The sequence below is a fragment of the Xenia sp. Carnegie-2017 genome, unplaced genomic scaffold (genome assembly GCF_021976095.1).
Source record: "Xenia sp. Carnegie-2017 unplaced genomic scaffold, XeniaSp_v1 HiC_scaffold_23, whole genome shotgun sequence".
NCBI lineage: Eukaryota > Metazoa > Cnidaria > Anthozoa > Malacalcyonacea > Xeniidae > Xenia > Xenia sp. Carnegie-2017.
In genome coordinates this window covers 4,754,132-4,768,488 of record NW_025813486.1, presented here as the reverse complement: position 1 = coordinate 4,768,488, position 14,357 = coordinate 4,754,132, and the positions used below count along the sequence as shown (strand labels likewise).

At 33.8% G+C, this 14,357-nt stretch overlaps 1 protein-coding gene and 1 long non-coding RNA gene across 2 annotated transcripts; both read left to right on the top strand.

Moving 5' to 3' along the window:
• The first annotated feature begins 6,761 nt into the window (after positions 1–6,761).
• Positions 6,762–10,421, top strand: LOC124448738. The gene is made up of 4 exons (XR_006949224.1): positions 6,762–6,798; positions 8,321–8,500; positions 10,149–10,200; positions 10,366–10,421. It is a non-coding gene; the product is annotated as an uncharacterized LOC124448738 (long non-coding RNA).
• A 550-nt stretch (positions 10,422–10,971) lies between these two features.
• LOC124448255 (TNF receptor-associated factor 3-like) lies at positions 10,972–14,357 on the top strand. The gene is made up of 3 exons (XM_046999252.1): positions 10,972–11,133; positions 11,744–12,419; positions 14,113–14,357. The coding sequence occupies exons 1-3, from the start codon at positions 10,972–10,974 to the stop codon at positions 14,355–14,357; spliced, it is 1,083 nt and encodes a 360-aa protein (XP_046855208.1).

Here is a 14,357-nt window from a genome sequence, read left to right as displayed (position 1 = left end):
TCATGTTTGAAAAGAGGCTCATTTTATGCTAATTAATTAGTCGCCATCTTTGATAATTAGCATAATTAATGAGTGATCAAAAAAAAATTGTCAGATATTATTTCTCACATTCAGCACTTCCCAAAAATGTCGTTTTAAAGTGTCTACCTATAAAACTAAAAAAAATTGCTCTAAAGGGGGATGACCACTGTAAAAATAACTCGCTCAAACGGCAAGTTTTCCACCTCCGTGTATCGTAAACCCACTTTCACTGGTCTCTTCAGTCTTCACCAATTTTCATAGTTTCATTCTCATTCAATACAAACGCTCCTTAATCTCCTCTTTACTTCACAGAATTTTCAAACTCTGTTCCAGCTATGAACACTTTCATACTGAACTAGAAGTTGTTAGAAAATTATTCACCTTAAACAACTTCCCTTCATACATATTTGACAATCATGTTCACCGCTTCCTCAACAATACGTTTGAACCCAAAGATCTTATTCACACTGCTCCTAAGAAAATCATGTACTACTGCCTCCCTTTCACTGGTCTAAACTGTCTTCAGATTCGCACTCAAATCACTCGACTCTGCAATGCTGCCTTTCTCATATCAACGTTCGCTTTGTTTTTCGTTTTTCCAGGCGTCTCTCCTCTTTCTTGCCTTTTAAAGATAGGGTCCCCAAGCTCTTGAGATCCGGTGTTGAATACTCTTATAAGTGTCGATTCCTCTCAGCATCGTATGTGGGTAAAACCACGCGTCATTTACACACCAGAACATCGGAACACTTGGGAATCGCTCCCTTAACTGGGAAACCTTCCTTATGTCCACCACCATCTGCAATTCTTTCCCGTGTAAGAAATACATCTCACTCTGTCGATTTTAATGACTTCTCAATTCTCTCTTCCTCCTCCGACAATTATGACCTTATGATTCATGAAAGCCTTCTTATATCCAAGCTTAAACCCTCTCTTAACACCCAAGGCAACTCAATCCACCTTCACATTCTTTAATATACCTCCCTTTTCATTTAATTCCGTCATCTAAACTTCCTACTCCCCTCACATGTAAATTAACACCCTGTAATAAATACTTGTATTTAAAACCTCATTTATATAATTTATCTCAAATAATCTGAAGATGTCTTAAGTTAAAGACGAAACGTAATTATTAAAAAACCTTTTATCTTTCTTTATTTTATTATTGTGATGGCTTTTTTAAAAGTCTTGTGTTGGGCTATTATGTTCATATTGATGTTACTTTGTTTTGCCAGCTGATTCCCTTGATCATGCAACTCTCACAAGTCTTCCTATCAAAAAAACTATTTTTTTGCCTTTTTCATCTATGCATACAGATATACCCGAGAAGAGACTTTCATGTTCTTTCTCTAAGTAACGACACTTTCTCTACTTTATAGATCGTTTTCTTACTTTTCACTCTTTCCTAGTGAAACATAAAAGAAAACTTCATTATTTTTTCTCAATATGGCGGATACATGACGTCATGTGAAAACAATTAAAACAATTACATTTACAAAAAGGTGTTAAATTACTACTAAAGGAGGCGGTGTCAAATGGATATATGATAAGGAAGTTAGGAAGTAAAATAAAGAGAAATTAAAAGAGGTTAAGTGGAAATGAGTTTCCTTGCACATTAAGTGAAGGCTTGTATTTATTGATTAGAAGACTCATGAATGGAGAGTTCATAAGTATCGTTGGAAGAGGAGATTATTTTAAAGTCGTCTAAGTTGGGGGTGCGTTAATGTGAGCAAGAATGCTTGATAACGCAAGGTGGGAAACTCCTTCAAGAAGAAATAAACGGGAAACACGCTCGTATATGCGTCCTCTCAGCACAACTAACACAAGCACACTCCAACCTGGCGTTACTAATCTCCAAAATTGACTTTATACACCTTAAGAAAGTCTCCGATCGTGAAAATTCAAGAAAACTAACGCAACATCAACATATCCAAGATCGCAAACTTTTCCGTCTCACATCCAAAAATGACAACAACATCCCAATCGACCCTGAGAAAGTGGTGTTCTCAAACCGGCTCATTACTGACAGAGAGAAAGAAATCCTTTCAAAAGGCTTAAACTTTTCCATCCAACTGAAAAAGTTAAACATTTGCACCTTCTTAACACCCTTTGAAAAACGAAAAAAACCGTCTCAAACGAGAACATGTTAATGAATCATCAGGATTTTTTCCAGACTCGATCAAATGCAAATTGAAAGACATTGCCCACTCAGGTTTCCGAAGTTACAGCCCACCACCTTTTCTATATTCACAAGAAGACTTGAACATTTTAAATAATTTAAAAAACGACAGAACTATCTTCATCACTAAACCTGACAAAAGAAAATGGCATCGTAATACTTAACAAAGACGACTACATAAAGAAAATGGACACACTCTTATCTGACACTACAAAGTTTCAACCTCTTATTGGAGATCCAGTTAAAGTCACTTTACAACGAGAAAATCAAGTGAAGTCTTTATTAAAAAAGTTGAAAGATGCTAAATCTATCGGCCAAGAAACTTACAAAGAACTTTACCCCACTGGTTCACGAATAAGTATATTGTATGGTCTTCCTAAAATACATAAATGTAACATCCCTCTCAGACCCATTCGTTTCTCCATTAATCACTATTCGTATAAACTAACAAAGTTTTTCATCCCACTCCTAAAACCCTTCACTATAAGCAACCTCATCATCAAAGACTCTTTCTCCTTTGTTGAAGAAATCCTAAATTGCGATATCAACTCCAGTAATGTTGTCCTTGCTAGTTTTGATGTCGTATCCCTATTTACTAACATACCTGTTGACGAAATCATCCACATAATATCCAAAAGCATTTTTAACTACCACCAGTACTTCAACGGACTCACTGAAACAGAATTTGAAAAACTTCTCTCTCTAGCTGTCAAGAACTGTCACTTTATCTTTAACGGGAAAATGTACCAGCGAATTGATGGTATGGCTATGGGCAGTCCATTGGGCCCTCTCTTTGATGATATATTCATGTCCTTTCACGAAAAATCCTGGCTTAATAAATGTCTTTCTTCATTCAAACCACTACTTTACCGACACTACGTTGACGACTGTTTTTTACTTTTTTATTCCTCCGATCACGTCCCTCTCTTTCTTGACTATCTGAACCGACAACACCCTAACATCACATTCACAGCTGAAGTCGAACAAAACAGAAAGCTCTCATTTCTTGACATCGATATCTCTCGTACTAATGGAAAATTCACCACTTCCGTCTACCGCAAACCTACTTTCACTGGCCTCTTCACCAACTTCCACAGCTTCATCCCACTTACTTACAAACTTTCACTAGTCTCTTGCTTACTTCACTGCATCTTCAACCTTTGTTCTACTTACGAAAATTTTCATACACAACTCGAATTTACCAGAAAGTCACTCACCAAAAACGGTTTTTCTTCACGTATAATTGACCAAATCACACGTCGCTTCCTTAACACCACCTTTTGCCCCCAAACCACCTGTCTTGACTGCTCACAAAATGCCCATTTATTTCTGTCTTCCTTTCACCGGCATACACTCCCTTCAAATTCGCACACAAATCAATAGCCTTTGTGCTGCAGCCTTCCCAAACCTCTGAGATTTGGTGTAGTCTATTTATTCAAGTGTCGAAGCTGCAACGCCTCGTATGTGGGTCATCTACACACCAGATTTTCGGAACACTTTTGAATATCCCCCCTTACAGGCAACCAGAGAGCTTCCAGCCCATCACAAACTGTTCCTTGTTTACATTTGAAACGATGAGGAAAATCTAACGCTTCAGCCAGCAAAGGAATTTCGTGTTTCTTAAAACGAAAGTCTACAGCACATGTAACTTCATCGATTTCCTCCAAATCAAAAGATGAATAGTCGCCATGTTTTAATTCTGGGTTCTTTGAACGCGAAATATCATACAAAAGCGCAAATTCTTATTCGTTTATCAAAGCAGCGTCATACGCAACAGCTATAGCATTTCTTGTTTTTTTGAAGGAGGCCATTTTTTTGAAAGTATAGGTAGTGAACTCACAAGTTCGCGTTGTAAAGGAAATCCATGCGATGTCGCACCAGGCCATGCGCGCCAAGCTCGCGTCGTTGTAACGCGCGTCGTGAAATCTACTCTATTCTTGCTCACATTAACGCAACTCGACACACCCCCAACTTAGACAACTTTAAAATAATCTCCTCTTCCAACGATACTTATGAACTCTCCATTCATGAAAGTCTTCTAATCAATAAATACAAGCCTTCACTTAATGTGCAAGGAAACTCCATTCCACTTAACCTCTTTTAATTTCTCTTTATTTTACTTCCTAACTTCCTTATCATATATCCATTCGACACCGCTTCCTTTAGTAGTAATTTAACACCTTTTTGTAAATATAATATCTTGTCTTAACATCCTATTTATTATTTGTCTGAAGAAGTCTTGAGTAAAGACGAAACGTTACAATAAATTTAATTTTACAATTTGTTTTTTTTTGGTCTATTTCTATGCCTCTAATCAGAACTTTATGTTGGGCATTAATTTTTATTTCACGAGTTCGATTTCCGCTCGGCAAGTCTCTCGCTACTATTTGAAAACAATTACGTGTTAAGTATGCGTGGCTTGTGCGTGGCTTCTCGTCATCGTGCTTTGCTGTTGATGTATTTATAGTTTATATACTTGTATTCCAGATTGCTTTGGTAAGCATTTTTTGAACTTACAACGTTTAATTAAAAGTTTAGACACCACTTTTAAAGTGAATATCGTACATGATTTAAAGTAAGTGAAAATCATTGAATAAGAAACTCTTTGTCCGATTTTGCCTACGTGTAAGTGTAGTCAAGATATTGAAAAATATGCCATTTTTGTTGACCACTTCACGTTTCACTGTAACTGCAGCAGTAAAATAATATCGCAGTTCATTTAATAAATATTCCATAAGTACACATCAGCGTTATACTTATATCTAATTCGAACTTTTTCCATGTGCTACTGGTATGTTTCTTGTATAAAAGATATATTTCAGTATTTGCTCTCAGATATGTGTACATTGAGGGTTGTGGCTGGCCTTCATAATTGAAGTGGGGCATCTCCTGTTATTTATGGTATGAACCATGATCAATTTTGATGGAATAATTGATTACTTCTGATTGTTTTATCCTCTTAGCAGCTTTAATTTAGTGAAGACAAATTATAATTAATATAAATTTTGGCCATGCATAATTATTGCCGATTCCAACATAACCTGCTGTGTATACCATTCTTCACGTAATGGTTGATGGACAAGCATAATGAATACTTACATATATGAATATTGCCGTAATATTGTTTTGTCTTAGAGCTGCTTGATTTGTTTTGCTTCAATTTTCATTTTTGAAATTAAGCTGAATTAAGCTATTTGTTCAAAAATCAAGTATACTATATTGCTTCTTGCCAGTATTAAAGTGGCTTTGAAACATCAATATAAATGTATTTCCTCTTTAAAATATTTTACAAAAAACAAATGCTATTAGTAATATTGTAGTCCTAGAATGTTCTCTAAACAATATATGGTATTCTGACCAACAGTAAATCTTCCACTGTTTCATGGGAATGGTTTTTTGCTTGTATTGCTTATTACTAGGACTATAGTGTTCCTGCTATAGTATAACATACCTCTGAATTATTCTTAGAAAAAAGTTGACAAAAAAGAGACAATTCTCCAACAAAAAACAACTATGCAGCATAATTTTAGAAACCACCACCATATGTGGGCTACACATGTATAAGCATTGATGATAAGTATAATTACCAAAAAAGGTGGGAGTGGAATGTAAATTTGAATCACTAATGTGAGAAATATCCCTTATTTGTTGTCAGGTTTATAGCATGTGATGTATGCAAAGGAAATGTGTGAGAGTGTGAGTGTTTAATTATAGTGTTTTGTTGTTGTGCACGAATGTCAAAAAACACCAAGGTCCTAGAGACATGTTAGGCATTAAATGCAGAATGGAATAAAAGAAAAAAGGATAAAATGCGCACAAGGAGATGAGAAAATGGGAAGTATAGGCAAAAAAAGCACACAAATACTTTAAATAACTACTTTCACGCATTGTGTGGTGAAATTTTTCAGTTCTTGCATTGATTCGTCTTCGTATTTACGCAGACGAACTCGCAAATAAGTTCGTCTAATATGTTAGGGATATCCACCCGACACGTATTAGAAAATTCAAAACACTGTTTGTCAAGATGGGCGAAATTATTGATCATAGCTAGTTTAACTATAGGGGTATTAAATCACACAAATACGCTGGCTGTGACGTTATTCGAAAACTGGTCTACGATTTCGTTGGCCGAAACGAAGACAACTCAATGTAAATTTCACCCAAATTTGTGTGACTATAATAGATTTTTTAATGTGTTTTTTTTTCGGATATTTACGCATACTCCCATTTGACTGTTCTATTTTAGGTGTTTTATCCATCGTTTCCTTCCTCAGCTTTGCTTCGGTGGATAACATTGACCTTTGTCTGAATAATTCTTGATATCATGCTCAACCATTGAGCCGGAGGATATCAACCTCATTTTTACGCATACTCCCATTTGGTTATTCCATTTCAGGTGTTTTATCCATCGTTTTCCTTCGTCTCAATAATTCTTGATATCCGACCATTGAGCCGGTTATCAAACTCATTCAATAATTATTCAATAATTTTCAATTTCAAATTGAAAAATATAGAATACTTTCTATTCTCAGACTTCAATATATATATATTGTTGTGAAACTCTAAAGATTACTTGTCAACAGATAAAGATTTTCTCTAAGGTAAATGTTGAGTTCGATTCTTATGTTCGCAACATAGACTTCCAGTTACGTATAGATTACGCCATGGGTTACATTTACAAAGTGTTTAGCAGACTGAGATTTGCGTAAAGAGATTAAAGGAAGTTAAAGGAAGTTAAAGGAAGAGATATTCATTGCTCATGATAAAGTTATTTTACTCATAGTTGTGCTTTAACTTCTTAAACTGCTCTTTTTTGCTGTAATTCGATTTCAAGTGAAAAGTCCAGCGTTAGGAATAATAAATTACAAAAACTCATTGATTGGTCAAATTTGTTATAGTTGAAAACTCGTTGCCAATGGCATTGTTATAAAAGATTTTGAATAAAGAATGAACGGCTAATATTTTACTTAACCTTGAATTCGCTCCTCGCGCTATCGAAGTGATTTGTGTTACTCTGAGAAATCATTTACTCCTAAAGAAAAGGGTTTTGAACATGAGTAAAAGCATTACTAATGTCAGTTATTCGCACGAAAAGTCTGTTGATTTAATATTGTTGTTAATATGTAAAACAACGTACTCTAAAACAACGTCTCAAGAAGACTGTTAACTACAAAATGCATGTTCTAAATAATAGACTCTACTACATTTTCCATGTTCATACAAAGTTATAAGATGAATTGTTCTTTATAGATTGTTTAATTTGACGAATTTAATGCTCGATAAAAGTTAAGCGTTATCTGAAAGAAATAAGAAGAATCTACACGAACAGGAATTCTAAAATTTAGATACAATACGAGTCTCCATTTGAAATTTTAATCTCCATCGAATTGAAATTTCTGAAACAGTTTTGACGAATAACTGATATTATGATATTATATGACTAAACTGTTGAACATATTGCAAGCGTAGCAGTCTTTGGTAGCTAAAAGATATGCCATAAAAATAATGTCCTAATGATGTGTTGTGCTCGTTTTTTCTCAGAGTAAACAGATTTCTTATAGGTGCAGCACAAATCATTGGGAAATTTATTGCTATGGTGTAATTCGTAGAAGGTCTTTATTTCAATAAATTTTCTGTATGAAAGAAAGATGTTCTAACCTTTTGTAGGTTTTCTATTATGAAATCGTTGTAATAACACACCGCTAAAGCCAATCTTTTTCGAAATGTAGGCCATTCTTCGATCAATCTATAACAAATGCCTAGCATCTATTCTCTACATAAGTAAAATTATTGCATTTGCTATTCGCGTAGGTCCTTAATGTTTGTGTTTTCCATACGTAACAGCTGACATAGATTGCTCTATTACCAAGTTTGGGGTTTTCATGGTAGCTATTATAAATCCGATATGGCCGAACAAGAGAATGAAACATTATAGATTTTATTGCGAAATGAGCTTTAAAAGAGAAATAAACAGACAGTTTTTTGAGCATGTATTTGAGTGAAATTGCTGAAAAGTTTATGTAAATCACTAAAATGATTACTTACCACTGTTCTAGTGCTTTTTGTCAAATTGTCGTGTATATTTAGATCTTATTTTAATAGTTTTTTTTTATCAAATTTTAGATTCTATTTGTGAAAAGAATTACCCTCATTCAAGATGCCTGGGATCAAAATCCGTGATGTAGACAGGAAAAAAATCCCAGCGAAGTATATATGTACTTCCTGCCATTTCCTCCTCGTCAATCCAACACAGACAATGTGTGGACATTTGTTTTGTCAATCTTGTATCGACATTATACTTGGGTAAGATTATTTTCTATCAAAACTGTGAACTGGAAGCTCTGACTTATTAAAATCATGGATATCATTGGCAATGTTGCTTCTTATCCAATGTTGTATCACGTGTTTCAACCTTATCCTATCTTATCCTATCTTGTGGTGTCTTATATCTCATTATTGTACAACTATCTACTATGGTATCGATGAGGTCAGCAGCCTTGATATCTGTTATACCTTATTTTAACATGATAGGTACAACATCAAACTACTGTGTATATTTTAAAATACTATATTTAATGCGACGATTGAGTTCTAAAATACTATTCTTTAAAGTAAATGGTTTGAACCCGGGAGTATCGTTACATGTTTGTAAATGTAGATCGTCCAGGTTGGTATAGTCATGAGAAGGACAGTTTTTGTTGTTGTTGACTGACGTTTCGACAACCTTAGCGGTAGTCATCTTCAGAGTCAAATGAGGAGTTAACGTCAGGTTAGCCGTATTTGTTATCTGGTTCTTACGTCATTGTATTGTGTGTACAGAAAATTCTGAATTATACCAACCTGGACGATCTACATTTACAAACATGTATACTATTCTTTGTTTTACAAAGTGATGCATATCTATATTATGTATTGAGCATAATTGACGTTTTTCCTTTTCAAATAACACATCAACTTAAAAATGTTCTCACGAATCAGAGCTCGTGAAGATTTACTGGAGAAACTAGTCATTCATGTTGTGTTTGTTGTCAGTCAGTTACTTCAATTGCAAGCTGCTTTATCGACTTAACTTTGTTGAAATTCAACTCAAACTCGTAAGAGAAATTGTTATAAAGCATAAAAATATATAAATGAACTCTGTAATTCAAACATTATCGCCCGTATTCAAAAAGCTTGCTCATACTCACTCTCACTGAGTGCGATGTAAAACACTATTCCCATTCATCAATGACGAAATTATTTCTCCTTCGGTGGCAAGAATTTTGCTAAATTTTTTCCAATCAATAAAATAGTGAGGTAAAATACCGTGTTCAAACAATTATAAGCTAATTTTTAAGCTCCATACAGTAATTGTGAGTTAGGTTTTACAATACGGGCGTATGTTTACGTTCATCATAATTCCTAAGATTAAGCAGTTTACAGAAGATGATGTTTTGCGTGTCTCACCATGATATTTTCTTAACATTCAACATTTTTGCTACTACAGAATGTATAAAAAATTTAGAAACTTTAAAAACGTGTGAAAAATATCATTTTATCCAAATTTCTTCAAAATGTGTCAATGTATTTTGGCATCTAGTTTATGTACCAGTGAAATCAATCAAAGAAATTTAGGCATTTAAAATCTAATTTCATTCAAAGAGCTGAATCTAAAATTTAAGTACAATGCGCAACAGACTTCAAATTTTCACCTGTTCAAATCAAATTAGATTTTAAACATTTCATTTTCTTTGCGCAAATGGCTAAAATTGAGGCCTTTACAAACTGCTCTCCCTCTTTTTGAGATTAATTTTTCTGATTGTTTTTACTTTAATATAAACCAAACAATGCCAAAATACATAAACGCGGGAACATTTTTGAGAAATTTTGATGAAATGATAGTTTTCTCGATATTTAAGTTTTATAATTTTTTTGATGCACCTTGTAGTTTTAACATTCTTTTAATCTGTAGAAGTTCTGACCCAAAATGTCCCGAAGATCAAGAAAAATTGAGCAGAAATGATGTAGGTGGAAATATTCTAGAGTTTTTAAAGAAAACTTCCATACAGCTCTATCAAATGTTGATTGAGAAACTCCTGTAAAATATTCTTCCATTCTCAAAATATTCTTTATCTACCAATGTGAAATTATTACACCAATCTTTGAACTTCTATGAAACTTATATACAGGTTTTCCCTGATGCTTTTACAAAACGTGAGTTGAAAAGTATTCGTTTACATTGTCCTTCTGAACAATGTAAACGAATACTTTTCAACTCACGTTTGGCTCCTACGAAGAATTGGAAGTGAGTTGAATTGATAAATTTATTAAAAAAGTTTGGCATTTTTACTTATTAAGTTTCTTTTTTGTCAGGGTCATTATCAAGTTTGTGAGCATGCGCTCATCAGCTGTATACACAAACAATGTAACATTCAGCTACCTCGCTCTCTTCTTGATGAACATTTGAAGAATAAATGTGAATATCGAAGTGTAAAATGTGAATATTGTGGTAAAGATGTCCCGTATGCTTCACTTAAGGTACGAGGAATATTCTCACACGGATGAAAGGAATATTCTCACACGATGTTCATTGCATAACATTTATACCAATTAGTAAAATCGTTAGATTTTTTTCTATAAAAAAATCAATACAACTAAAGAGCGCTTTTCTCCTGTTTCAATATTTGTAAAATTGTGTGTCTTTAAACGTTTTTGCCTATTGTTACCAATCTTTGTAACTTTGAAGAAAAATTATAGTGAATTTTACTTTCTAAATTTTGTTTGCTTTATTTAACATGCAGGATCACCAAGAAAATGTGTGTGAAAATTATCCTGTGGTTTGTAAATATTGTAAGAAAAAGATACCAAGAAAAGATATTGAACAACATCAAAGTACAACTTGTGATGAGGTGCCGACTAAATGTGAATTTCAAGCTATTGGATGCAACTATGATAAAGTAAGAAGATATGAAGTGATTTATTATCTCATGTCAGCAATGAAATATTCAACTTTGAAACTGTTTCTAAACAAAATTTTCATCAAACACCCTTGACATGATTCTGTAGTTGTACTGTTGAATTACCAGTTAGCCTCCCTATGTTTGGTCGACCTCTCTATTTCTACTTAATTTATTCATACTTTGTAAATACTGTCATTGATATTCCTGCTTTGTATTATTATGTTATCATTCAGAAGATGTCGCGCGTTGCGACGAAACGTTAATAAAACTCTTTTCTTAAATTATTATTTTCATCAATAGCAGTTAATATTATTGCCATATTGCTCTTGTGTTCATTATAAGATTACGTTTCCTGCCTGGAAAATCTATCGCCACTGTCATAATGGGAATATTCCATTTCCCAGCTAGTAAAGCCTGTTTTCAATGAACAGACCAAACGTGCTTTTAACGTTTTAACGAATCAAACCTGTTTGACAGCTTTTATCGTGGAATGACATTTTATATTGCATAATTAGATTATATTTATATTAAAACAACAAATAATTGTAGCAAATATGTAATTTTGTTTGAGGAATATGTTAGTATCATCTTTGTCTTTCTTTCGCAGACTTTAAAACGAAAGGAGATCCGTCAACATATGAATGACAATCTAATTGATCACGTGAGCGCCTTGTTACGATATGTTATGGCATTTGTTACACAGTTAAGTAACTATGTACCACGTCCAGAGTTTACTACTGCTGTTCAAAACATGGGTGACCAAGTTACTGCTGTTCGTGCCAATCTTTCAGAAAAATTTGTGATGTTAGTGGGTAAACTTACAGGTCTTGAAAGGAGGATTGAGAGCATCGAGAGTCGTGGTGGTAACGATAGTAACCCTCAGTTGTCCTCAGACTTTTCGTCGATGCGTGATAGGATCTCGACTCTCGAACGGCAATTACGTGATAATTCCTCATTTATACTACGATTTCGTGAGCGCTTAGATCAAAATGACGAATCACTGGCGAGAAACACGGTTAAGATTACGGACCTTGAATCGCAACGTGGTTCGCGTACACTTGGGTCGAATCAGGCCATACACAGCTACAATGGTACGTTACTGTGGAAAATAGATAACTTCAATCGAAAGAGACAAGACGCCATTAATGGTATCAAAACAGCCTTGTACAGTCCACCATTCTATAGTTCTCAATATGGTTACAAGATGTGTGGTAAGATCTATATGAATGGTGATGGTTTTGGAAAGGGAACTCATTTATCTTTGTTCTTTGTTGTCATGAAAGGTACAGGCAATTTTTATTTATTTTTGCATTTGTTCTACTGCATTTACTATTTACCCCCTTAAAATTTACGGGCATTTGTGTGAGTGGGTTAAATTTCCACCTTTTTATTTGTTAAAACTGTGTCATGCGCATTTTTATTTGAAAATTTTATATTCATCGTTAAAATAGATGTTGCGTTTGATATTGCAGGAAAAGTTTAAGAAATAGTTGGCAATTTATTTTTTCGCGTATTTTATAATACTTATTTATTATTTTTTTTGTTTTTTAATTGTATTCAGTTTTGGTTCCTTATTTTGCTTATGAATATTACGATTTTTATTTCTTGAAGCTTTTATACCTGGAAGATATTGTGTGCTTAACATGCAACTAGGTTTTTTATTTATTTGGGAGGAATCCTTAAGTATTCCCGGGATTTCGTTTCGTGAACTTTATACGTGGTTCTTTGAATCAACGGAAGTTAATTGTACAACAGATTTGTGATTTGAAAATGAAAATGAATATGTTCCTGAAAATGAAAATGAAAATGTTCCTGTTTCTCTTTCTAAAAACAATTCAGAAATAAATGTGTGAATATCTTGTGATTTTAAGATTTTTTGCATCGGAGGAAGTAGTAAGTAGTAAGATGTGATGATTTTCCTTAAATCTAAATTACGGTTACTGAAGATGAATGTCGTTTGCTTCGACCTCTTTTCATAAAATTCCAGTTTCTTAAAATGATATTATAAGTTTCTTATAAATTCCATTCAATTGGTGTATTTTTTGTATGTTCATCATTTGTCTCAATTGTAATTGGACGTCAAGCACCTTCACTCTTAAGTATTTCGAGTTCCATAGGAATACGCTCGATTTTTTTCAGAATGCATCACCTCTTAGCCAAGCTCTTTGTTGATTGAAGGGGTGATCTTGATTTGCATGCGTATGTTTCTTCTTTAATTACGTTTTTTGGCTGTTTTATCTTGAACAACAGCTCAGGGATTTAAGTGCTTGTAGAGGACTGGAAAAATTGCTTATTACGGGAAATTTTTTAATTTGGGTTATTGCCAAGAGCGAAGGAAGATCGATGATTACGGGGGGGGTTAATATTCAGACATGCACGTTTTTTAATGCATTAAAAACAATGGATTTCAAAAGAACTTTACCCAGCGTATCATGCATATATAAATTTGAGCTCCACTTCCCAATTATCGATGTTCATCGCTATTTCTTGTATGTTGGTCGTAAGATAGCTTTGACGGTGAAAGAAAACAAATAAGAATACCTATAAATTTTTTACAAAACGTATATTGCGAATGATCTATAGATGCTGATGCGCACCAATAACTTAGTCAATCGTTGTAGTAAATCTTGACTGACAATCTGTCTACCACATTTTTTTTTATTCCTTTATCCATGTAGAAAATCTATATGTGGGTAGTATAACTCCTGGGCATAATTATGTAGAAAATCTATATGTGGGTAGTATAACTCCTGGGCATAATTAGACAACTATCTTCATGAGGATACTTATTCCATAAGATTACATGTTGTCCTTTTTCTACCTAAATTATAATTCATGTCACTTGGAGAAATACACTGAACTTTCTGTTTGTGTTCGAAAATGCCATCCGACTAAACTTTATTTACAAGGACAGTTTTTTTGTGAAAGTTTTGTTTGTTTATTATTTGTTTTAATGGTTCTGTTATTTTTCCCTAGGTGATTACGATGCACTACAAACATGGCCATTTCAAAAAAAGATGACAATAATGTTAATGGATGAATTAAATGGTGATCACATGTTTGATGCATTTCATTCAGATCCTCAAAGTTCCTCATTTCAGCGACCAAAGTCAGACATGAATATTGCTTCAAGATCACCTCTCTTCATGCCATTTGAAAGTTTAAAAAATCGTCAGTACGTAAAAGATGATACCCTCTGCATTAAGATGATTGTTGACTAA

Bases quoted from the DNA above. Each gene is read 5' to 3' on its own strand.
- LOC124448255 (XM_046999252.1), top strand. From the start codon at position 10,972: ATGCAGGATCACCAAGAAAATGTGTGTGAAAATTATCCTGTGGTTTGT. The intron at 11,134-11,743 runs GTAAGAAGATAT...TTTCTTTCGCAG, and splicing joins TTGGATGCAACTATGATAAA to ACTTTAAAACGAAAGGAGAT. The intron at 12,420-14,112 runs GTACAGGCAATT...ATTTTTCCCTAG, and splicing joins GTTCTTTGTTGTCATGAAAG to GTGATTACGATGCACTACAA.